Source organism: Osmerus eperlanus, chromosome 22 (genome assembly GCF_963692335.1).
Source record: "Osmerus eperlanus chromosome 22, fOsmEpe2.1, whole genome shotgun sequence".
NCBI classification, from domain to species: domain Eukaryota; kingdom Metazoa; phylum Chordata; class Actinopteri; order Osmeriformes; family Osmeridae; genus Osmerus; species Osmerus eperlanus.
This window is the reverse complement of record NC_085039.1, coordinates 7,139,968-7,165,324: the sequence shown is the minus strand read 5'-3', so window position 1 is coordinate 7,165,324 and position 25,357 is coordinate 7,139,968. Positions and strand designations below refer to the sequence as shown.

General features: G+C 44.1%; 2 protein-coding genes and 1 long non-coding RNA gene across 5 annotated transcripts; 2 read left to right on the top strand and 1 right to left on the bottom strand.

Annotated features, from left to right (window-relative positions):
* The first annotated feature begins 826 nt into the window (after window positions 1-826).
* On the top strand, window positions 827-23,389 carry abcc6a (ATP-binding cassette, sub-family C (CFTR/MRP), member 6a). Its single transcript, XM_062448054.1, has 31 exons — window positions 827-1,216; window positions 5,241-5,417; window positions 6,590-6,715; window positions 8,758-8,895; window positions 10,781-10,903; window positions 12,289-12,350; window positions 12,453-12,584; window positions 13,116-13,322; window positions 14,205-14,382; window positions 14,605-14,766; window positions 14,928-15,020; window positions 15,645-15,848; window positions 15,943-16,089; window positions 16,179-16,266; window positions 16,789-16,858; window positions 16,956-17,082; window positions 17,178-17,354; window positions 17,503-17,670; window positions 17,855-18,041; window positions 18,170-18,251; window positions 18,369-18,486; window positions 18,648-18,855; window positions 18,950-19,260; window positions 19,517-19,716; window positions 19,934-20,060; window positions 20,290-20,391; window positions 20,561-20,707; window positions 20,899-21,057; window positions 21,198-21,364; window positions 21,557-21,751; window positions 21,943-23,389. Exons 1-31 carry the CDS (start codon window positions 1,175-1,177, stop codon window positions 22,049-22,051), a joined length of 4,533 nt encoding a protein of 1,510 aa, XP_062304038.1. The 5' UTR covers window positions 827-1,174; the 3' UTR covers window positions 22,052-23,389.
* On the bottom strand, window positions 10,928-24,248 carry LOC134008604 (uncharacterized). Of its 3 annotated transcripts, none has more exons than XR_009928162.1 (3): window positions 24,116-24,248; window positions 20,548-20,683; window positions 10,928-11,578 (listed from the first exon to the last, which is right to left on the bottom strand). It is a non-coding gene; the product is annotated as an uncharacterized LOC134008604 (long non-coding RNA). The 3 variants fall into 3 exon arrangements; XR_009928164.1 differs by lacking the exon at window positions 10,928-11,578 and adding an exon at window positions 14,265-14,636; XR_009928163.1 differs by lacking the exon at window positions 10,928-11,578 and adding an exon at window positions 19,813-19,995.
* On the top strand, window positions 23,717-25,262 carry cep20 (centrosomal protein 20). The gene is made up of 5 exons (XM_062448053.1): window positions 23,717-23,821; window positions 24,143-24,340; window positions 24,494-24,578; window positions 24,688-24,831; window positions 24,942-25,262. Exons 1-4 carry the CDS (start codon window positions 23,794-23,796, stop codon window positions 24,821-24,823), a joined length of 447 nt encoding a protein of 148 aa, XP_062304037.1. The 5' UTR covers window positions 23,717-23,793; the 3' UTR covers window positions 24,824-24,831; window positions 24,942-25,262.
* The last annotated feature ends 95 nt before the right edge of the window (window positions 25,263-25,357 follow it).

Sequence of the window (25,357 nt, the reverse complement as noted above, 5' to 3'; positions counted from 1 at the left end):
TCCCTTTCTACCTCGCAAATCACACGAACAAAAAGGGCCCCCACTTCACAAACACCACCAAAGTCTCTGCATTCCATCGAACATCTAAGCCATGCTACTCAGAAATGACACCTCTGTCTGCATTCAGTTGGTTGGCACAGTCGTTGCCTGACGTATGTGTACGGTGGCACAGCTATCTACTTAGGTCCAATAAATCAGTCCAAATCATATGTGTTGCGAATGTGCGTAGGTGGGCCACTCCAAATGCGGTTTCTCACATACCTGCTGGTTTAGGCCGAGTGTCGCATTCCTGTGGTGCTTCGTATACATAAGTGCCACACAGGTGCTACTGGTCATCAGTATCTAGGTCACAAGGTCAGATATAAGGCCTTTCTGTAGAAGGAGATAACCTCTTATTGTAAGCGTTCTAACCTGAACTGAGAAACAGATCCTGTGGTCACAGAGAGAGAGAGACACACAGGGAGAGGGGCAGAGAGACAGAGAGAGAGAGAACGAGAGAACGAGAGAGAAGGCTAGTGGTTTGCTACACAGGGAGGATGGGGTTGAGGGAGGAGAAGGGAGAGAGAGATGAGGGGGCAGAGAGGGGGGAGGGAGGAGTGTGACTGGGTGTGGAACTGTCATCCAGTGAAGGGGAGTAGCTGTGCTTTCTTGATCAAGATCCAGCAGACGTGGGAGAAAGGGGAGGGATGGAGGGAGGGGAAGAGAGAGAAAGAGAGAGATGTCCCCCCCCCCCCACCTAACAAGGAAGCACACTCATAAACAGCCGAGACAGACAGAGGGAGAGTCAGAGAGACCAGGCATCGCACAGAAGCACCAGGTGTGTGTAGGACGAGACGCAGACACTCGAGGAAGGTACAAAGTACAACAGTGCTTTCACAGAGAAAGGGAAAGTTTTCACCCACACAAACACACACTCTTAGTCATACACAGAGAGACTCTCTCCTGAACACACACTGAGTGACTGTGCCACCCAGCTTGAGCAGCAGAGATCAAGGCTGAAACAGAGTGCCTTGACCGGTAGAGGAAAAGTCTCACACAGAGACAACCACACACACACACACACATACAGTATAACCCCCACTCGCACGCTGCGTGTCTGTGCTCCCTGGGGCAAGGAGCAGGGATATTCTACCCAAGCAAGAGGAGCATCAGTGAGGAAGAGGAAGGAGGGTGGATGGATGCCTTTTGCAAACTAAGTGGCTTGGACCCCCTTTGGGTAAGTGGACATCTGGTTTTCATTTAGATGTTAATCAACCTGAGTGTCAATTAACTTCAAAACTTAAAGAACATACTGTATATTACAAATATGTATATATATATTACAATTGTGATGCAATGTGTATAACTACAGTTAACTCAATGGTAATATTTTTATTGAATGATTGGTAGTACTTGTTCATTGAATTAATGGTGTTCTTAGTCAAATGTCTATATCCACATGAACAGCTAAAGTGAGTTGGTTTGTAAATGTATATATGGTCAATATGTAAAGTTGTCAATATGATCAGCCTGATTTCAAATGTTCTATGTATGTCCATCATTAGCTTGCAGCACCTCAATCATAAAGCCTGAATTGTTAAATAGGTCTAATGAGGTCCAAAATCTATCTATATCAAGAACTGATTGTCAACGAATCCTTCCTCAAATGACTATTCACATTTAGAGAGTGACATGGGCATGACACACCACAAGACTGTCCTGACAACGTAGCTTGGCACGGTGACATCCCACCAAAACGACTGTTTCCTTGGCTGACTTTTCCAGAAACAAAGGATGCCCGAATATGACGAACATCAGTTCCATCTGACCTTACACACACACCCACACTGATCTAAAGTCACAAAGGTAAAGTGAGAGTTAATGGGACTCAGCTTTTGGAAGGAAAAAAAAAGCGAGGGCAATGTTACCTGATACTTCCCTTCGGTCCGCCAGGCTACAGAGAGGGTCTGTGTCCCTGTTGGCATTTTCAAATGTCATCCTAATCCTATGTAAGTCCTACACATTAGCTTTGAGGAAAGCTTGCAGACCGGTGCATGTCTCAGAGAGGTAAGCTAGTCCCATGGGAGACGGAGCACCACTGTGCAAGAATACAATACAATGCTGGTTGAGGAAAAGTTCGGTCTTTTTTAGGAGCTTGTTATTTTGTTGTTGAAGCATGTGAGAATTCATTTTTTTCTTTTACTTTAGCTTATTTGAAATGTGAAAACTGACAGTGATACAGCAAGCAAACCAACCATCTTTTGACTCTATGAAATCCTACAGTGCCTTATTTGGGTTACAAAGTTTCAGAAATCTGACTTGGTGTTCAGAACCACCAGTTTACTTTTGCATGGGGGGTGTCCAAGGCTCAGACTGAGGTGTTTTGATATGCAAAAAATGTAAGATAACATTTTGTCAACAGCTTTCTTTTTTTCCCATAACTTTCATAATATTATATGATTATGATATTTTCAATCCCTACAGTTTTAATTTCTCCACCTGAACATGGTGAACGACTATAATCCCTCATTTAGAGGTGTGGTTCAGGGAACACCTATCTTACAAGCCTCTGGGAGTACACAGCAGAGAATGTATGGTATCTAAACAGTTTCGTTTCCATGGAAGTGTTCTTCTAAATCAAAGTGCACAGTGATTTGAGTGACAGGATAGTGGGAAGGGGTGGGTTTGCCAAGACAGTGGGAAAGCACAGTACCAGAGGACTCCTCTAAATTTACATTTATTAATTTAGCTTTTATCCAAAACGACTTCCAAGAGAGAGCTTTACAAAAAAGTGACAACGAGAACAACGAGATAGCACCAAAAACATTGCGGGTAGCCAAAACATGAGCATACATTGTGAAAAGCAAATAAGTGCCGATGGGAAGAAACACAAGAGCATGTAGTTTAACAAATTACAAATTAAACAACATGAACCTCAAAAGTGCAAGAATGTACCTGTAGGAAAGCAAGCAACAATAATATAATTTACAGAGAGTACAAGTAGTTGTATATCAGTTACAACTAACCAACAAGAGCAAGAAGTCCCTCAATAAGTGTCATTGTGTTCCTGGAGGAAATAAACTAACATCGGATCCTATACTCTAACTAGTTTATCCTAGCTTTTATCGATGAGTAGTAATGGAGAACATCCATTCTGCAATAACTATAAGCTACTGTTTTAGCATCACAGCCCCAGGCAGGCTTTTCTCAGTTCACATCAGCATGTCTGTTAGGTAAAAATAGACACCATGTTGCCATCCAAACCTGAGTGTGGGATAACTTTCTGTGGCTACTTCAGCCATAGCTCAAAAACCCTGAGTCAGCCTTCCAAGAGAGAGCTTTGAGTGTGTTCGACAAAGTTACATTTATGACATGAAAGTTAAAGCGTCTGTTCACCTGCCTGCGTGGACCACAGAAGTAAGGAGTATCTGTGAGAAAAAGCCTCCCACTCGCTGTCACTTTCACAATTTGTCACTTTAATAGTGTGGTAACTACTGACGAAGAAGAGTTCTGTTCGTCTTTTCAGGAACGGTGCAGCTATTCAGTTTGTTCCTGGGTTTAGAAGTATCAATCAATCAATCCGCTGAGTGGAGAGAGAATCTAAACACTCTTGACATGACTAATAACCCACCAATACCAATACCAACCAGTGTTGCTACCAAAGTTTCTCTGAGGCTTGAAGGTCAGAGTACAGAATTTATAGTAGGAAATGAAAAACCAAGATAACATACAGCCAATCGGTATTCGTTATTTAATCAAGCGGATGCTACATCATAGACCCGTGACTGTCATCAGAACATGCTCAAGGAACGCATGTGAATGAATAACAAGACAGAATATATGAACAGACATTAAGGCAATAGCTGATCTACTGATTGTGAATGACATATGCGCAAAATAAGTCCCAGATTTCTTCCACACTACATCACAGAACAGCTGGAGAGAGAGTAAAGGAAAGTCTACTCGTGAAGGGGAGTATCTTTTTTCATTGTAGTAATTTATTACGACGTAGTGACACACTCCTTGCATTGTGAGAACACATTTGTAAAGGTGCAGAAGCTCATTATACTGGACCTTGATCCTCCAACTCTTCCTTTCAACCGTTCTTCACTCGTCCCCAGACACAAAGTATTACAGTGTAAATGAAATGAGCCTTAACCAGATTATCAAGAGAGCGAGTGGATAGTTTGTTGACAGTTTGAGTGCCTATGGAGCCACCCTAGGTCTTTGTCCAAATAAAGTGTAGCCCAAACCAACACCCTTGCTTGCCAGGACCTGGGAACCAGAAACGCCTCTCACCTGCCGTGGTTCAGTGGCGGAGCAGAGGCCCCGGGTGGGTGCACAGGCCCGAGGGTGTTGTTGCGTAACGGCCCTCGCTGCAGCTGCGATGGATTGCGGTGGCTCTCTTATATCCCATCTGGAGTTCAGCCAGTCGCTCGGGATTTTTAGCCGCTAGCGATTCTGGCGACCAGCGTATTCACGCACCACGCGTGTCCGACAGTAAACCACTTCCCCTTGCGAATCCACAGGCCCGTCTAGCTCGCGCAAGCCAGTCACCCAACCCCCCCCCCCCCCCCTCGTTTTCTCACCTCAAGGGAGGTGTGAAAACAACAGAGTACTTAGGGATGTATTTTAGACTTTTGCTATTGAGTATCCAGCCATGATGCAATAGTCAACGTGATGTAATGTGAAAATGTTTTGGCCTCAACACCTGCATAATCCCACTGGCCTAGGACTACTATAAAAAGCTTTGACCTCATAATAATGTGTTGATTTCCATCCCTCCTAAGAGTAAGGGAAAGTTTTGAATGCGCTCAAGTCCTGGTAAGAAAATTCCAAGACTTGACTCAGCTCTTTAAAAAAACAAACAAAAAAAAAAACAAGAGAAAACCTCCCCAAGTCCAAGGCACACATGGGTTCTGTTGACTTGCTGGGGTTTCACTCTCCATTGCCTAGATACATAGAACGCGACGTAGGCTCGCCCCTTGGTCCAACTTCTCTGGAACCCTGCCCGTCCTCATGTCTACGAACTGTGAATAATTTCTCAGTGGACGAATACAGGGAGGAGTGCTAGACTAAACTGCCAGTGCATGACAGATAGTCATTCAACCTTGACTAAAAAGAGGATTTGGGAAACAAGATTAATGCTTTGGGTTAAGGCAATGTCTGTCTTTACCTTTGACTAAATGAATGCTCTTTGTGAGTGGTCACTCTGCTCGTATAACATCTGCTCTTCCCTTGTTCTCAATCCCTTACTGAAGGATTGGAACCGAACGTGGTACACGGCCAACCCGGACCTGACCCAGTGTTTCCAGAACACGGTTCTGGTGTGGGTCCCATGCGTCTACCTCTGGCTGTGTGCTCCCTTCTATGGCCTCCACCTCTACTGCCATGACCGTGGACGCATCCGCATCTCCTGCCTCTGCACCACCAAGATGGTGAGTGGCACACAGTAAAAACAACCACTATCCAAGCACTTGAAAAGACTCACCACAAACGAAACCAAAATGCCCCCAAAAAACTGATAATCGAAGAGAGAACAATTAGCTCTACGAGTACGGTTCACAAGTAACCAAAATTTCCATGCTCACCAGCGGCCTAGTTTAAATGTCTGTGAGCTGATTATGATACTGTGTATCAAAACATGTATTATCCAAGAGGCACAGAGCAGTCTTCTTCACTATTCTCGTCAGAGCAAGCTAAGCTGCTAGCCACCCTAAACCACAAGAGTATACTGCCCCAAGGTCATTAACATTATACAAGACCAAACAAGTGTTGGAGTGCAACAACCATATCTGCTATAAAATAATACAAGGGTGTGAAAAACAAAGCACACATGGCAGAAAGGAGGTTTAGTAGGGGTACAATGTCATGCCTCAATAAATGCCAGAGAGGAAAATCACATGGGAAAATGTGTGATGGTTTAAAGAGGATAATCAACAATGCATGGAGGTGTTTACAGGAAGTTTCTTTATTAACCCTTGTGTTATCTTCGGGTCATTCTGACCCATCAGTCATTGTGACCCACCGTCGTATTGCGACAAATTTACCTCATACAAAAACAAAGTGAAGCATTTTCTTTTAACTGTCGGGCTGTCTCAGACCCCCCACATTGGAATGGTTAAAAGAAAATTATTTGTATTTGTTTTTGTATTGGGTAAAATTGGGTAAACACAACGATGGTTCGTTATGAACCTTTGGGTCATGTGACCCGAAGGCAGCACAAGGGTTAAAAGAGATGTACGTTTTACGGTTTTGGTCATCCTACATTCAGTATGGGCGCATTTTGAAGTCGTACAGTCATCATGCTATCAAGTTAGAACATTTTGATTTAGACATGAGGATAAAAATATAGGGCTGGACCATGATTAAATTCTTTAGACCTCACAAGTTTGACACAAGATGTGACATTTACAAACTTACTGCATGGACTCAATTGTAGGTAAATACCTGATAGCTATTCAAAAGTAAACTTAAAGGCGGTTACACCAAAAACTGACATACTGTGTGTAAATATAAACCCTCCATTTCACCCAATGATCATGTACAGCTGAATCAGGCCGATTATTGACATGGTGTTCTCCCACCTCTCCTGTGTGCCCATGTCCAGGTGCTGGGCTTCCTGCTGGCTTCCTTTGGCTTCGTGGAGTTCTTCTACATCCTGCTGGAAAGGAGAGATGAGATCCACCACCACATGGTGTTCCTGCTCAGCCCCATCATACGCAGCCTGACCGTGGTACATAATCTCTCTCTCTCTCTCTCTCTCTCTCTCTCTCTCTCTCTCTCTCTCTCTCTCTCCCTCTCTCTCTCTCTGTCCCTCACACACATTCACTCTCACTCTCTATCTCCTCTCTTTGTCATTGTGTATGCCATTGTTTATACTGCAAATGCTCCCTTTCTCTGTGTCTCTCTCTAGGAGCGAGACAGCAGTTGTATTTGGGTTGTGAGCTAAGTGTGAGTGCATATAGTTGCCATCCCGGTCCTACTAGACATGCCTTCAGTGTGTTGATGCCTCCAAACTATCCTGCACTGCCGTCAATTCTCCATTGAATTCAGAAAAGGTTTTGATGGTCAGGAGAAATTCATGCATAGCACTGTTGACTCTATGTAGAAGGTGATGTAAGATTTACAACTACCTCGTGAAGCAGAGGCCGTGTAGGAGGAGCGGATGTATGGCAGTATACCTCCCGTAGAGACGACCCACAGACCCACTACCCATAATCCTTAGCCACAATCCCCTTTTCTCCTATGGACCAAACAGAAGTCCTGCACAGACTCACTCGCTCAGAATCAGACAGCATAGCCCACCTGTGGTTGCCTCAGACTCCTAAGTCAATATTGTGAAAGTTGGGGTAAAAAGCCCACTGAGACAGCTCTTGTACCAAACGTGAATTGAAAAAGGTCATCCATTTTCAGAGCATCACTTAGTAGTCCCTAGAGTTGGTAGAAGTTTGTGCAGTGCATTCGAATGTGCCACAGTTACCACTCTTGAAATTTACTTTACAAAAGAAAAAGGAATAAAATCAGAAACCAAGCTGATATTTAGAAGGGTTTCATTGACTGGGTGGCGCATGTTGAAAGTTCCCCATCTAGTTTTCAATCATGTAAAACAACACTAAAGCCCATTTCTTTCAAACCCACTTTGTTATGGTCCTCCATTTTCTTAGTCAATGCAAGGAATTCTGTTCCGCCTTCATCGGTAAACCCCCAGTTTGTGGTCTAAGGGATCCAAGCACTCCATTGACTGTAATCAGTGACCCTGTGACGCACAGGTTTATTTCCTCCTCCCAATGCACCAGACGTTCCATATAATTAGTAGGTATAGTAGGCATCAAGTGAGGGCTTAGTAATGGACTTAGTTCCACCCACTCACTTCCATTCATAGGGAATGTCCCGTGTGGCCGGTAAATGTGGCTACTTGGGCTCAGAAATGGTACATTAAAAAAGTCATTTGTAACGTATACACCATATGGGCCAGTTTGGGTTTCCTCAAAGATTAGCACCAAAAATGACATTGCGGCAATGGAGATTCTCAATTAAGGTGAATTTTTGGTGTATACTGGGGTCAGTCTGTGTCCAATCAACAAAGTAATTTGTAGAGGAATGTTGTTGATGTGTCAAGAGCTTGAATTATTATGAGGCCGCTGGATCAGGATAAAGCTGTGGTTCTGATCGGTCTTCCCAATGCTAACCAGTATGGTCACCATTATGTAACCTAAACCCACCACTTTCTCCATTTGGAAAGGAGCTGGCACGATAGAATGACGTCCCACTCTGCCGAAAACTCTGACAGGGAACACTTGTTCCAAACCCATGCAGACAGTGGTGCAGTTTTTTAGGAAATATACAATGTAGTTCAAGCTTTTATTTTAAGGATGAAAAGCACATGAAACAAAAGTCAAACAATGAAGTGAAATTGTTGTGTAGAACCAGGGCATATTGTACATCTGTTGTGTTTTTATAGGAGTAGTCAGCAGAAGAACAGCTGTGCCCGTGGGTTGGGAAATCCCAAATCTAACCTCCTAAACCTAAAACCAACAAAAGCTAAATCCCCCAAATGGCTCTATTTTAGGTTCCAGCACTGGGGAGCATAAGGAATCACAGCAACTAGTGATACAGACGACTTCCTCAAAGTTGCTCTGCAAGCAGGGGCTCGGTAGAGGAGCGTTAAAAGTGTAAAAGAACACAGATTTACTTATTTCTTTGTCTAATCTCTGTCTCTCACTCACTCTCTCTCCCTCCACCCCCCCCCCCCCTTTCTGTCTCCCCTTTTGACAGGTCCTGGCTGTATGCATCATCCAGCTGGAGAGGATACGAGGCTGCCGCTCCTCTGTGTTCCTCTTCCTATTCTGGCTCCTCTCTGTGATGTGTTCACTGGTGCCCCTCAGAGCCAAGATCCAACTGGCCATGGAAGAGGTGAAATACTCCTTTAACATGTGACGCCAATACGTCGCAACGTATTGTCGACGTTAGCTTGACTGTGATACTTAGCTTGACTGTGATACTTAGCTTGACTGTGCATGTACTTAAACTGTGGTGCCAAGCTTGTACTTTGTGTCCCTACTGAATTAGAGATGTCAGAGGGGCTGGTTTGCCATAGTCTAGACTTCAAACTGAGCTGCTATGGTCTGGGAGAAAAGCAGTGTCTGCATCGTTTTTTTACACATCCGCAAAGCTAACCAAAGTCACCCCAAGCTATCCATCCCTGAGCGGATCTCTCTCTCTCTCTCTCTCTCTCTCTCTCTCTCTCTCTCTCTCTCTCTCTCTCTCTCTCTCTCTCTCTCTCTCTATCTCTCTCTCTCTGGTCTGCTCCCCTCGCCCCAAATGTGTGTGTCTGTTGGTGTGGGAGTGCATGTGTATGTTTACATTCCCCCACTCTTCCTGCATATCCTGCAGACACTGCAATCATTGTCATCTGGGGCGGGTGTCTATAAAAACCCACGGCCATGGCTAGTCAAATTAGCATTTCTAAAAACACGTACAACCAAACATACAAACGTCTCAATTTTTGTTTTATCATCCCCGTTTTGACAGTGCTGAGGGAAAGGTAATGATGGCTATAGGAGAAGGCATGGTAAGATATGGCCAGCCAGGGTCAAACCAGAACCATGTCAGCACCCTGTTTATAAACAGTGCCTGCCAGTACACAGCAACTAGGAACTGTGTGTATCCTCATCATTGCAGTCACACACACGCCAGGCATTTGTACAGACACAGGCTCCCATAGACACACACACAGAGCACACTGACAATTCTTACACATTACACAAAATTGTCACGTCGCTGCCTGTCTAACACTTTTTACCTTCTCAAAAGAATGAGTAGTGGGCAGATTGGCTCAATGGGCCTACCAGAGTAAGATACTGAAAACACAGTAATTTAGTCAGTTCAGTGACATTTGTTATTATTTATTTTTTAAACATGTCTGCTTATAAAGAAGTGGCATTCGTACAACATAAAAAACTTGAGTTGAGCGAGTTCTTATTTTCAGACCCTGCAGCCAACCACGTTGACCTACACTCACCACCCACTCTCAGCCCACCATCTTGTCGCTGTTTTTGCTTTGTGGTCGGATCTAGCCCCCCCCTCCGTATCTCCACACTGGGGACCACATTACTCCAGGGGGACGAACTTTACTGTTCACAATGGCACTAGCTTTCACATATACCCCTTGCTACACTGCAGACTGTGAGAAGTGGTAAACACAAAGTATTGCCAAAAAGGCCACATGTCCTCCCCTCTTTTGTATGTTAAGAATAACACACGAACACCACATTTCACATGTGTTGTCGAGTGGTTAATATCTCTGCCCCGGACTTTTCCCTCCATCAAGAATGTGGGTGCTGCTGATTTTCAGACACAATCTGTTACTCTATTTACAGATATGGGCCCTCCTTAGCGTGACTGGGACATTTTACCATGGTTTTATTTATATAAAGCAAACCATTAAGAATACTGTTTTCGCCATAATTGGGCTTAGCTGTTCAAAAAAGTTTCCTTGTGTCTATGCCCCTTTATTTATCGCCATATCCTTTCTTATATACACATGTGCCCTTGTATGGGAAACCTTAAGTCAAATCCAAAAGTCTCACACAAACCAACATTGATAATACATAGCATTGTTGCTACACCACATCGAGTAATATTTACACAAACTCCTGAGGTTATTTTCTCAATGCAAGGGTGATTTTCTTTGTTGCATCTGTGCTTTTTGCCTTGATTACATAATACTAAGTATAAAGGACAGTAGTTGATGATATGCTTCACAATTTCAGTTTACTTTCTGTTTTCTGTTTTACAGGGTATATCGAGTGATATAGTACGCTACCTGGCCTTTTTCTCCTACTTCACACTACAAATGGCCCAGCTCTTTCTTTGCTGTTTTGCTGACCAACCCCCTGAGGGAAAAACTGTCTTTGAAAAGGTAGGCAACACATTTGGACCTCTTCCGTCACAATGTGTCCAAAAGTCTGAGTGAATGCCTGGGAAGGAATCTTGTGGTTCTGAAACCCCTTTTGGAGGAAGCTCGTGATTCACTTACTCCCCTTTGCCCATTCACACACTGGCTTCCTATGAGGAAAGTGTGAATGAGTGTCTGTCTGTCTGTCCTCCTCGTTCCATTCATCCAACACACACCCCAGTGGATAACATGACCCGTGCCTAGCCCTGACCACATGACCGCTACACCAACGCAGCTTTTAATTCAGTATCAGATTCCACCCTTTCTCTCTCACGCTCCACTCTTACACAAGTCGACATCATCGTAAAATATTTTTCCGACCGAAGAGACTCAAAATGTTGTGACAAATGACACACCAGTTCGAATCAGGCATGTGGTCAAACCTACACTGTAGTGTACCAAAGCCTGGTCGGTCCTCGATCACTTCTCTATGCATTTTCATGTAGAAAAACAAGAAAACAAACTCAAGAGACCCTAATGTCTTCTAACATCTGCCTGGTGGTGGTGGTGAAGTCGAGAGGCTGGAAGCCACAGCCTAGTGTGGTGTGTGACACACCCATGGGTCCATCCTCGGTGTGTTCTGCTCCTCCTCTTCCCACATCTTGGTGAGCTTTACTCACTCACTCAGAGCGAAAGGGACTGAGAAAGGAGGAAGTCAGGAGGAGGAAAGAAGGAGGGATGAAGTTAGAGAGACCTCCGGTGAGGGGGCGTATTGAAGAGAGGGGGTGCACATGTTGGAGTGCGTACACAAAACTACTGCTCTGTGTGCAGAGGCAATTTTAGGTTTTAAAACTGGGGGTGCAAAGGGTAGTATTAAAAAAAAAACAACGCTTACAAAAACATGCTCAAAATGAATACTAGATCTTAAAATTTTAAATTAATCATTAGAGTACAACAAACCATGATAGAACATAAAACTCTGACATCACTTAAACATGTTATAAAAACATTTCATCAGTTTTTTACATTCATTTGAAAATGTACATTTTTTCATCCCAACAGTAGGGGGTGCAAATGCTAACCCGCGGTAAAATCGCCTATGCTGTGTGTGTGTGGGCCTGTGTTCAGTATGTGTGTTCCTCCCACCACTGTGACGGCACTTTTCCACCCAGCAGAGACCTTATTCTGGCCCTGCTCTGACCTCTGTTGACACAGTCTGCAATAAATACACCGTCTCCACAATGATCTCCCCACTCCTCTCAAACTCATTAGTATCCAGTAAACAGAATGCTCCACACGTACATCATCCAACTGTTAAAGGCAACCTCTGAGGTGTTTTCCAAAATCCTTCCAGGAAGATAATTACTTGGTGGTAAAGATTTGGTGACATTGCCTTTAATCTCTTTCAGAACCCATGTCCAGTGAAAGATGCCTCCTTCCTCTCCAAGATTCTCTTCTGGTGGTTCACTGGGTAAAACGTCTTTTGCAACCCCTCAATTATGTAAAGCTGACTCACTGGGTGTTTTTTTGGTTTGTATTAAAAAAAAACATGACTGCATTTTGGATCCCTCAGGCTTGTTGTCAAGGGTTATCGTACCCCTCTAGAAGCTGATGACCTGTGGACTTTGAGGGAGAAGGACACATCTGACAGGATCATCTCTGACTTGGAAAAAGAATGGACTACAGAATGCGCCAAACTACAACAGTAAGAAACACTTACAAGTGTGTAATCTATAACTGTTGCTTATCAAGCCCATTTTGTGGCACCATGGTTAAACGTCCGTCGACTATCAGGCCTGATAAAGGCTCCTTGAGTCAGTCGTGCTGGTCTTGGTAATCGAAATTGGGTCTGTCACATTCGGGACGAAAATGGATCAAAATAAGCGAGTTGAGGGAATAAAGCCCTGTAATGTCGAGACAAAAGCACCGTGTCATTTTCAAGGCTTGTTAACAGATCCACCCTTTGAAGATCCAGTTGTTAAATCTCATAACCTCGGACTTAAGTGCTCCACTACTCACGTGTTAACGGATAATACTTTTTACGGCTGCAGCATTCTTGTACGCATCGGTTGACGTGTTGACAACAACAATGGCTAATTTCTTCGTCTTTTGGTCTTCCATAGTCTGTTCTGCATTAAAGAGACTAGAAAGCAGACGGTTAGGCACCATGCTAGGGCAATTTACTAACACAGAAGCCCTTAAGTCTGTTCTGTTGTTTTCCCTTCCCCTCTGGCAGGCAGGAGAGGGCTCTGGCGTCAGGCGTGGCGCTGGGCACCAGATTGCCTGACCAGGCCCAGCTCCTCAGGAAGCTGCAGAAAGAGCAGAGCTCTGGATTCTTTCTGCTAAGAACGCTGGCACGAAATTTCGGGCCGTACTTTTTGACTGGGACGCTGTGCATCATGGTCCATGATGCCTTCATGTTCTCCATCCCCCAGGTGCTCAGGTAAGAGGTTATGTTCACATAGAAGGCACAGCCGGGAACAGTATCCTTAGTTTCCAAACACTCTGTACTGTAGTTTGCACTACATTCTTCACCAAACATATCTCCCACACATAATTATTGACCCAGACACTGACATCCATTCAAAAACAGAATCAGGCCACCCCAACATCCAATGCTTTTTTTTAAACGACTCAGATTTCCAAACAAAAAAAGACCTGCCAACAAAAACTGGTTCACTGTTGACCCCGCCATCTAATGCCAGCCAGTCAGACAGGAATCTTGTTGTTGCACAGCCAAGACTTGTGGAAGTGTTAATTACGGTCACGGCTTGTGTGAACGAGGGAAGGAGAAGGAAACCACAGCTCCTCGCCTCTGCTCGGTGGACACTGTTTCTCCAGGCTGCAGGGAGGGAAGAAGGTGGCTGTAAATGGCAGAACTGCTGAGGTTGTGCTGGTGGACCACAATAAGAGAGCCGTTAGCCAAGTGTGAGGGAAGACGGGCCACAAGAGCAGCACTGTTGTGCAACTGGAGCTGCTCTTTGTGGACATGGAGGTCTGTGGCAACAGTACTACTCAAGGCCACTGGCTTTGGTCATAATAGTGAAAGTTAGCGTGGAGAGGCATGCCTAAGAAACTTGACAACAAAGGCAGACTTGGCAGAGTGTGACCATGTTGACACATGGACGCCACTTAATGGAGTGCACTTGCTATATTAGACTCCTCGCATCCAAGTTGTGTCATCTTACTCACTGTCACACAATAAATGTCTCAGAAGCACTCAGTATACAGATAAACTGATAAAGTAAAGTGATACTATACGATTGCAGACAGTTTGTTTGATACTCTAAACTCTGCCTCACCTTTTTTCTTCATTTGCACACAGTCTGCTGCTTGGTTTCATGAAGGACGAAAACGCCCCCTTGTGGAAGGGATATTTCTACGCCATCCTCATGTTCTTGCTGTCCTGCCTCCAGTCCCTGTTCAACCACCAGTACATGTACACCTGCTTCACCGTAGGCATGAGGGTGAAGACAGCTGTGATGGGCCTCGTCTACAGAAAGGTGGGTTATGCTACACTACATCTGGTCTGGTCAGTGAGGGGATGGGCTGAAGGCAAAGGCATGAAATACTGACAACAATGGAAATAGTAAATGTTTATATTTTTCTCAAAAACATCTAACATGAAGAAACCACTTGCAATGAAGGACGTCCTGAAATGTAATTGAAACTGTACTAACAGGATTTATTTATCCCATAACTAAGTGATTCCTCTTTCACTCCAGTCATTGGTCATCAACAGTGCTTCCAGGAGGACCTGCACAGTGGGGGAGATAGTGAACCTGGTATCAGCTGACACTCAGAAACTAATGGACTTTGTGGTGTACTTCAATGCCGTGTGGCTGGCCCCCATTGAAGTAGCATTGTGTCTCTTCTTTTTGTGGCAGGTGAGAAACTGTTTTTGACTTCCTCTAAGCGAATGCCAGAAAAAGGTCCCTTGATTATTCCACTGATGTAATTTCTACTTCTCAAACCCTCCATGCCAACAGAATAGCGGGCATGTAATAACTGACATGACTGTAGGATAATATACTTTTTCTTTTTTCAGCTTCTTGGTCCATCTGCACTGGCTGGCATTGCCACTGTCATCCTCATCTTCCCACTCAACGGATTCATAGCCAAAAAAAGGAGCAAACTGCAGGTACTTTACTGGTGATTTTGGAATGATTCTGTGTCATTTCAAACTCAGTGGCAGAAATCACAGAACATCTGGATGTGTTAGGTCAGAAATTCCACAGCTGGTTTAGACAGTGTGTAGGCGTATTGGCCCGGATGCTCGAGTCTCTTAACCTTTTGATGTCTCAACAATGTGAAGCAAAGGAAAAGACAGCTACAGGAAAATAGTGCATTTTTAATTTCTCTTTTGGAAGAACAACAGACGTTCAACAACAGCGTCAGTTTAATCGAACTTCCAGTCGAGTATGTGCTGACCGCTTTCTTGGCTTCTTTGTTGTTTCCTTGTTATAAAACTGCTAACCGTTAGGAGCTGTGACCAGTACAGTAAAACTGTAACAATTTAATTGAATTAAACGTCATTAAAAGTAATTCTTGTTTTGGATGTTGTGCTCAACATATGTTGGTTATGGACTATTATCAACAAATCCATGTCTGCAGATGTTTCTCTAAACCTTCCTCCCACGAGGGTGGTTTTCCCTGCTCTGGTTACTGTTCAGTTACTACTGCACCATCTATTATCTCAGGATAGTAGATCACAGTAAATATTGCCGTTTGTGCCTTTGGAGTTGATCGATTGACTGGTTTCCAGGAGGTCCAGATGAAGTTCATGGATAGTCGGATTAAGTTGATGAACGAGATCCTGAACGGTATCAAAATCCTCAAGTTCTATGCCTGGGAGAAGGCCTTCCTGGAGCAGGTGCTGGGCTACAGGGAGAAGGAGCTAAAAGCGCTGAAGAAGTCCCAGATCCTCTACTCCATCTCCATCGCCTCCTTCAACTCCTCGTCGTTCGTGGTATGTTTGCTGGAAGTTTCCTTTTTACATCATCAAGCAGAATCAATCTGTCAAAGTTCATCCAAATTAAGCATTCCTTTCTTTTCAACACCAGATTGCCTTTGCCATGTTTGGGGTCTATGTGATGATTGATGAGAAGAACGTGCTGGATGCCCAGAAGGTCTTTGTGTCTATGGCACTGATAAACATTTTAAAGACCCCACTGAGTCAACTACCTTTCGCCATGAGCACCACAATGCAGGTGAGGTGGATTTTCACAAGTTCACGTGTCCTAAAGAAAACCTCGGTCATTCCAACATTTGATTTCCAAAACTTCTCTGTGTTATATAGGCTGTTGTTTCCCTGAAGCGCCTGGGAAAATATCTATGTTCAGAAGAGCTTAAAGTAGAAAATGTGACCAAGGCTCCTTTGAGTACTGGTAAGAACACAAACACAACACAAAAGTATTTTCTCTCACTGTATTTGTCACAATGCATTTTGAAATCATAAGCCCTTAAAAAAGTGAAGTGAAAGGAAAAATGTTGTTTACATCGGTGGAATCCCACAGCCATGTTTGGCTAATGTTTGTTGTCACTTCCTGGGACTGAGGTTGACAGAATAATTATAGGATGTTCCCGTCCACTGGCCGAATGTAAATCCCCCTGAGTCAGATATGTGATTTAGAAAACACCCAAGCTCAATTTTCTTTGTCTGTATTCTGTCAGCACTTCCTAAGGCAGTTTATTAAAGCAACACACTGTAATTTAAAGATTAAACTAATCAGATCCCTTGTTATTATGTTCAGTCTGCAATTTGACATGAAACAAAAGTCTGGCCATGGCACGAGTGCATTCACCTGACTAGCATGTGCCCTTGGAAAAACTGGACATTGTTGACCTATGCCTATTTCTCTTTCCTCCCTTCTCTCACTCTCTTTTCCTTCGCTCTCTCTCTCTGTCAGATGGAGAATGTGTTGTGATTGACAACGGAACGTTCAGTTGGTCGAAGGAGGGTCCTCTCTGTCTCAAAAGGTAAGTTGCGCAATTTCAAATCATTACCTATTGAAATATTTTGAGATTGCATTTGAAGTAGGCTTCACCCTTCATCATTACACCTTTCATCAAACAGGATCAATGTGTGTGCACCACGTGGGTCTCTTGTAGCTGTTGTGGGGCACGTGGGTAGTGGGAAGTCCTCCCTTCTGTCGGCTATGCTTGGGGAGACAGAGAAGAGGAGTGGCAGAGTCTCAGTCAAGGTCAGCCATCTTGAAAAGTTAGCTTTTGTATCTATCTGACAGTGTTGTCTGTATTCATGACTGATATCTTCTACGTTTGTGTTTTTCCTCAACAGGGCTCTGTGGCCTATGTTCCCCAGCAAGCCTGGATCCAGAATGCCACGGTCCAGGACAACATAGTATTTGGGCGTGAGAAGCAGAAGACGTGGTACCAGCGTGTGTTAGAGGCCTGTGCCCTGTTGCCTGATCTTGAGATCCTACCTGCCGGAGATGCCACAGAGATTGGGGAGAAGGTGAGATTCATCCATCTCTACAGCTAAAACAGTTTATTGATTGTTTTGAAGTAGCCCTAATAGTTCTTCAACTTGTCTCAAAAACTGAGTTCTAAGGTGAAGTGGCTTAGATCTAATTCCTTCCTCTTTGTCCTGGTCTTCCTGGTAGGGTTTGAACCTCTCGGGTGGGCAAAAGCAGAGGGTGAGCCTTGCGAGGGCCGTGTACAGGAAGGCTGACGTGTACCTGCTGGACGACCCGCTGTCCGCCGTGGATGCCCACGTAGGCCAGCACATCTTCGACAAAGTCATTGGACCAAAGGGAGTTCTCAGAGATAAGGTAACAACTGTTCAAGCAAGCTCGCGAAATTCAATGCCTGACCTCTTTGTGACTTGTCACAACCATTACATTTGTCCATTGAAGGCATAGACATAACACCGAGACATTTGAGGAACACCATTGAGCTGACACGGTTTTTTGTTCCCATTGTTCATTTTGGGAATGCTATGTGGGTTCTCCGCAGACTCGTGTCCTGGTCACCCATGGGACCAGCTTTCTGCCGCAGGCCGACCTCATCCTCGTGATGGTGGACGGAGAGATCACAGAGAGCGGCTCCTACCAAGAACTGCTGAGTCGCCATGGTGCCTTCGCAGATTTTATTCACACCTTTGCCAGCACTGACCGTAAAGAGAGTGCCATACAGAGAGGAGGTATGTAGGAGCTTGAACATGCTTTAATGAACTGACATGGATTGGGTTAACCCTAACTCCAAGAAAGTGAGAACTTTTTTAAAGGGCTCTTCTTACTAAAAGCACACACTGTGTGTCCTGTGGTGCAGGTTCCAGGAAGTCCACAGCTCGGCTGAGCGTGACAGATTTTATGCCATTCTCCAGAGACCTGTCCCAGGAGCAGCTCATTGGGTATGTGAAAATTGACCCTGTGACACGCCCTGAACATGTACAGCTCTGGACAAAAAGTGTGTGAGTCGCTCTGTGTAAAAGCATCTGCTGAAGGGATTACTTGTAAATATCCTTTAGGGGTGATACCAACAGCACCAACCTTCAAGGTATGGAGCCCATGTCTGAAACAGACCTAGAGCCAATCCCAGAAGACCTAGGGAAGCTGACTCAGGTGGACAAGGCTCGCACTGGACGAGTGAGTCAAAAACTTACAATGGCTGTTCTTAAGAAATCTTAATTTGATCTTCTTTTACCTTGTTGATAGTGTCGATTTCATTTCAGCTTCATCAACTCTGGTGTAACATAGTGGTACATTGTCCTGGATTTGGATGCAAATGTCTCTTCTTTCTACGCCAGGTGCGACTGGAGATGTACGTGGAGTACTTCAAGACCATCGGCCTGGCCTTCATCATCCCCATTGTGTTCCTGTATGCCTTCCAGCAGGGTGCCTCTCTGGCCTACAACTACTGGCTCAGCCTCTGGGCTGACGGACCCATCGTCAACGGCACCCAGATTGACACCGACATGAAGCTGGGCGTCTATGGAGCTTTGGGCTTTGCGCAAGGTCGGTGGACGTGACATATCACTATGACAGTTTTTCCATGATCCAGATATACGCCCGGAACTGGTCATTTATCACACTGCTTTGTCGTTTACAGGTATAGCTATTTTTGGAACGACGGTGGCCATCTCCGTGGGTGGCATCATCGCCTCCCGCCACCTCCACATGGACCTGCTGAAGAACGTGCTCCACTCCCCAATGTCCTTCTTTGAGTGCACACCTAGCGGCAACCTGCTCAACCGCTTTGCCAAGGAGATCGACGCGATTGACTGCATGATCCCTGAAGGGCTGAAGATGATGTTGGGCTACCTTTTCAAGCTGATGGAAGTCTGCATCATCGTGCTGTTGGCCACTCCCTTTGCTGCCGTGGTCATTCTGCCCCTCGCCCTCCTCTACGCCTTTGTTCAGGCAAGTTCTGATCCAGGATATCTCTCATGGCTTGGCAGGATTCGATTCCACATAGCACCACTGTACCATAGGACATAAAAGCTTTTTATGACTCTAAAACTCAACATGCTGATTCAGCTTTTGGTTTGATTTTTCTTTTCCTGCTGACATTAATGTTACACAAATCCACAAGCAAGGCCAGACCTTGGAACCACCCTTCCCATTCCTCTCCTCCATTCGTTTTATTAAAACCTCCTACTTTTCCGCTGGGTCACAGAGTTTCTACGTGGCCACATCCTGCCAGCTGCGGCGGCTGGAGTCGGTGAGCCGCTCGCCCATCTACACACATTTCAACGAGACGGTGCAGGGCGCCAGTGTCATCCGGGCCTTCGGGGAACAGTCCAGATTCATCCAGCAGGCTAACAAGAGGGTCGACTTCAACCAGATGTCCTACTTCCCTCGCTTTGTGGCAACCAGGTGAACTTTTTTTTAACTCGGTCGTTTGATTTCACTTCGGTCTTCTTTCGTATGGTAGCTTAAAACTTCACAGGTAGTTTATAGTCCTACATTTTAGTCACACAGATTCGGACATTAAAAGTAATGCTATCCACTGTCGTATCTTGAGTGTAATGTTGTATACTCAGAATGAGAAATAAATGTCTGCACACCTAATCTGACATTGTCCTATTTACAGGTGGTTGGCAGTCAATCTGGAGTTTGTTGGCAATGGTGTTGTTTTAGCTGCTGCCATCCTCTCTGTAATGGGAAAAGACACTCTGAGTCCTGGCATTGTTGGTTTGGCTGTGTCACACTCCCTCCAGGTGAGATATTCAGTTGAATATAAATTCACACTATATCTCCATCAAAAAACATTTGGTACAACCCCTCAGGCTCCAATCAAGCATAAACAGTTACAGGAAAACACGTTAGGCTAAGTTGTGGTTTGCCGCTAGGCACTGAACGTTTGATATACTGTTTGTGCAAACTCCAACCATATCTTCGTTCAGGCCAGGGCATGTTTTAAATTTCAGTCTTGTTTTTGTTTTGCAGGTGACTGGAATTCTGAGCTGGATCGTGAGGGCGTGGACAGATGTGGAGAACAACATAGTGTCAGTGGAGAGAGTTAAGGAGTACTCTGACACTGTTAAAGAGGTGGGCATGTTTCTCTTTTGGAGGGAAACTTCCTTCAGAGTGATGCGAATATTACACAACATACCGTATGGCAAATCGAAAGAAATTGGACTGTTGATCTATAATATAAACAAACAGCACGGTTCAAGGCTACTTTATAAACTGTCCTTGACTCACCCTTCCACCCTAGGCTGCTTGGAGTGTGGAGGGCAGTACCCTGCCCCTGGCCTGGCCCCAGACTGGCACCATCGAGTTCCATGATTATGGGTTGCAGTACCGCAAAGGCCTGGATTGGGCACTCAAAGGCATCACCCTGCGTATCCAGGAGAGAGAAAAGGTCAGGACTGCCCTCTAACCCTATGTAAATAACTCTGGGTCTAGGACTCAGTTTTTCCCCACTGTCAGAAGAAAACTCTAATCATGACAAAATACTGTATATTGGAATACATTGTTGGAATTAGTTTGTGCTGGGAGCATGGGGTTTTATATGCACTTTCAAACTATTCTGCGAATATCTGTCACTTCCAGGTTGGCATAGTGGGAAGGACAGGAGCAGGGAAGTCTTCACTGGCTCTGGGGATTTTTAGGATCTTGGAGGCTGCCAAGGGAAAGATCTACATCGATGGTGTGAACATTGCAGAGATTGGACTACACAACCTCCGATCCCGCATCACTATCATCCCTCAGGTAATACACAGTCAAATTGATGTAAAAACAGATGGATGATCATGTTTTGGCCCATTCATATTGGTAAATAAAATACCTGCAAAGAATGTTCTGGAAGGAACCTGTGATGTGAGGTTGGACTATTTCCTTTTCTCCATCAGGACCCTGTGCTGTTCTCTGGCTCCATGAGAATGAACCTTGACCCCTTTGACGCCTACACAGATGAAGAAGTGTGGAGTGCTCTGGAGCTCGCTCACCTCAAGAACTTTGTGTCTGGACTTCCTGACAAACTCAACTACGAATGCTCGGAGGGAGGCGAGAACCTCAGGTGAAACACAAGCCTTGCACTGTAGATTACACAAACTTTCATACACCCTCTCAGCTGTGGCTTTCATATACCCTTAGGCTGTAGTTACCAACCAGGGCCTAGTTCTATCATCTCAAATGATGCACCACTTTGACAAGGTACCATTTAAGACACAGCATGAATCTTTCAACCTATCCATCTTCTCTTGTATAGTCTTGGTCAGCGCCAGCTGGTCTGCCTTGCCCGAGCTCTCCTGAGAAAGACCAAGATCCTGGTTCTGGACGAGGCCACAGCAGCAGTGGACCTGGAGACTGACACCCTCATCCAGTCCACCATCCGTAGCCAGTTTGAGGACTGCACTGTGCTGACCATCGCCCATCGCCTCAACACCATCATGGACTACACCAGGTAACAGCACAATTCTTTAGCAGGATTACAGTGTTACAGTGTACACGTGGCCAGTGTCATTCATTCCTTACAAAAAATCACAAGCAATGCTTGTGTATACAAAGTATTCTCCATGTAATGATAAAGGCTAATGATGGTAGAGATAAGGAAAATTCAATATTATATTTGACCCCTCTCTTCACCTTCCACAGAGTCATTGTCATGGACAAGGGTCACATCACAGAGATGGACTCCCCAGCCAACCTCATTGCTCAGAGAGGACAGTTCTACTGGATGTGCAGGGAGGCTGGGCTGGTCTAGGCTCCCCAAGCTCCACCAAGGGTCTCTCTGTGGCTAGGGAAAACGTACACAAAGTACCCTGGTCCACTCTCAAATCTAATCAGGTAGAGAATTGGCCATTTAATGCTCTAATCAAGGCAGCTCGAACTATTACTTAAGGGCATTGCTTTTTGGAAAGGTGACCCGGAAGTGACGTTTCTGGTCACAGAAAGTAAGGTCTTGTTAAATGACTGTTATTGCAAGTGCTGTTCTTGGACTATTAGAGTTTTTAGATGGTTGGATTTTTTTTTTTTGTGATGCATGTTGTAAATAGTTTACGTACAGTAGAGGAGTGTAGAGTGTCATATTTTTTTGAAAGGGTACTTAGGGATGGAAAAAGTGCCAAGGAATCAAAAGAAAGGACTTTTCACTCTCTGAATGTGAACCCAGTTGTTCTGTCAGGATCTGCTACTTTAAATGAAGTAATTATTATGAAGAACATGGTACTGTACATTTGTCAATGTAGAAGTCTCAGGCCAAATGCAACAACTATATTCATGGTTATTCCACACAGAAAACATAAACCTACAGAACAAAATAGAATCATTGAATTTGTATTCACCTCAAGCGACCTCAGCCTCAGAAAGATGACTAGTTTCTTAGACAATAACTACCCCCCCCTCCAAAAAAAAAACTGGGGGAAGGAGTGCTTTCGCCGTCTAGCCCTCACTAGTCATTTAATGTTTTATGAGTTGGGGAAAAGAAGAAAACTGTTGATGAGGCCAAGGTGCTAGCAAGCGTCCAACTATGTTGCGGCGTTTGTTTATTTCAGTCAAAGTAAACACATTTATAACGGACGATAGAAAATTATCGACCAATATGCAACCTGACCTTTCCAAAGCTGCTTGTGGGAAACCCAACACGAATGAAGGGGATACCAATACAAAGCAGCAGTGATGAATCCAGGACTTCCATCTGCTTCCATCTGCTTGCCAGCCGCTCACCAACACACAAACAAACTGAAAACTACATTATTTTAGGTTCTGAAGTAAGAGTTTATCTCCTTATAGATGTGTTATTTTTGATAATTTGTGTTAGGCTATTACAGGCTGTGTAGAAAATGTCTCCTTGTTGACTATATGCATTTTCTAGAGATCCACATGGATTTTCCAAGAGAAGTGACCTTATTGTATTTTTGTCTTACTGGTTTAGACAGTATGCTAAGAAGCTATACTATATGTATGTATAATGTAATGTAAGTGGCCTTCAAAATCTAAAGATTGTATTATATTTATACTTTTATATTCAATCTGTTCATTATTGATTGATTGATGCAATGTCTGTAAAATACGTTATGCTGGATACAATAAAACATTTGTTAGAAATACTGATTTAAATGGTACCTTGTACAGCAATGCTCTTATAAGTGGCCATACAGTTATGCGTGATTGCACTTTATAACCAAGGAATCTGGAAATTATTCTCGACACTCCATATTACAGACTTTCCATAACAAGTCTTGATAATATATACGCTTTGGGGTGAATTATAAAATGCTGGATGATTCCAGATTGTAGACATCTGAACGCCAAGTGATTTCATGTGACTTCAGTTTAGGGGAGATATTTAGACACCATCATGAAACTAAAAGGATTGCTTCACCGTGGAACTGTAGCTTCACAGTTACACCACTAGATGGCAGCAGATGTTAACTCGTGTCGTCAGTTTTCCCCTTTGAACTCAAGGAAAAGTAAACGTCATTTCATTTGTTTACACCTGTTGCAATGGCGACCATAACAGAACTGAAATGCGGTAAGACCCCTGACATGTTTCACTTTTAAAACAGTACAAGCACAAAACTATATCGTTTTAATAGCTGTTTAACTTATTCAAAGCTAGCGGCGATATATATGGCTATGCTTAAAATGACTAGCTACAGTACCTACCTCATAATATAAAGTTTGTCACGAAGTGACATAGTTTGCTATGTTAGCTGCGCTGTTTGGTTAGCTTATCTAACAATGATACACTACAGTATGAACCCGTTGAGTAGCCATTAATGGTTATTTTATGTCCAAAATCTTCTAGTGTTGCCACATTTCTTACCCTTGTGATGAACGTCTTTACTTCAAGCGTTAAGAGAGACCCTGGAGTCTCGAGGAGTCTTGGGGCAGTTGAAGGCTCGCATCAGGGCTGAAGTGTTCAACGCGCTTGATGACCAGAGCGAACCCCGTCCCGCGCTGTCGCACGAGAACTTGCTTATAAACGAGCTCATCCGCGAGTACCTGGAATTCAACAAGTACAGATACACAGCGTCGGTGTTGACCGCGGGTGAGAGACCGATACTTGCCTTCACCGACTTCCGTTTGTCTAGCTGTGGCAAGTCAGAGGAGGACATAGGTCAAATATGCCTATGTTGGTTGTATTGTTAAGCTTGTGAGCTCTCATTGAAACGATTACAAGTTATATGTATTCTATTCACAGAATCAGGCCAACCTGAAGTTCCACTGGACAGAGAGTTCATGGCGAACGAGCTAAAGGTTGTGGAGGATCCTAGTTCAAAATCTGTGTAAGCTTTTCTAAGGCTTAATGTGGAGACCACTTAATATTGCACATATATTCATATATACATCTTTGTTCTCTTTGTCCTGGTTCTGAGATGCAATTTATATTTCTAGGCCACTTCTCTATGGCTTGCTGTCCCACTTCCTGAACAGCAGTGGTGACAGTGGACCGAAACTGTTCCTCAGGAGTTCGTCTGCTCCGAGTGGAACCAGAGAAGCCAACTCGCTCCCTGGAGCCTCTGACTTCTAACACAGCGGGTGAGAGAAAAGGGAAATTTGGGCCTTGATTTTTGCCAAACCCAAAATGTTGATGGCTGTGATCATGCAGTCAGAAATTGGGTGAAAGAGATACCATTTCTCCTTCTCAGGTTGTCATCGCTGCAGTGTGGAAGAAGACACATTTTCTTCTGGAAAGGAAATGGCCTGGACTTGTGATGAAAGCCTTAGTGGTATGTTGCCAAATCAGGGAACAGACTGAGCTCCTTATACATTCCTTAAGTGTCTGTTTGCAAGTTGATCGTCATCAGTGAGCAGAGATTTGCTTGTGTTTAAAGTTGGTTGACTTTATCGATCTGCTTTTGTTTTATAGTCAATTTTGACTTTCTTTTTTTGTACAATAATTGTATGTGTATGAATGTATTTAAGTCGTTATATAAATAAAGTTGTTATTGACACACTTTTATAATTTATTTTTTATCTATTTTGTAGTTTATTAATAGGAGTCTGTCATTTCCATTATTTTTGCATGATATGTGTAAGGGCCATGAATGGACTGGGATGATTT

Coding starts and splice junctions, on each gene's coding strand:
- abcc6a (XM_062448054.1), top strand. CDS start 1,175: ATGGATGCCTTTTGCAAACTAAGTGGCTTGGACCCCCTTTGG. Junction 16,859..16,955: donor GGTCCTCTCTGTCTCAAAAG/GTAAGTTGCGCA, acceptor TTCATCAAACAG/GATCAATGTGTGTGCACCAC. Junction 17,671..17,854: donor AGGGAGTTCTCAGAGATAAG/GTAACAACTGTT, acceptor GGTTCTCCGCAG/ACTCGTGTCCTGGTCACCCA.
- cep20 (XM_062448053.1), top strand. CDS start 23,794: ATGGCGACCATAACAGAACTGAAATGCG. Junction 23,822..24,142: donor CATAACAGAACTGAAATGCG/GTAAGACCCCTG, acceptor CTTTACTTCAAG/CGTTAAGAGAGACCCTGGAG. Junction 24,579..24,687: donor GATCCTAGTTCAAAATCTGT/GTAAGCTTTTCT, acceptor TTATATTTCTAG/GCCACTTCTCTATGGCTTGC.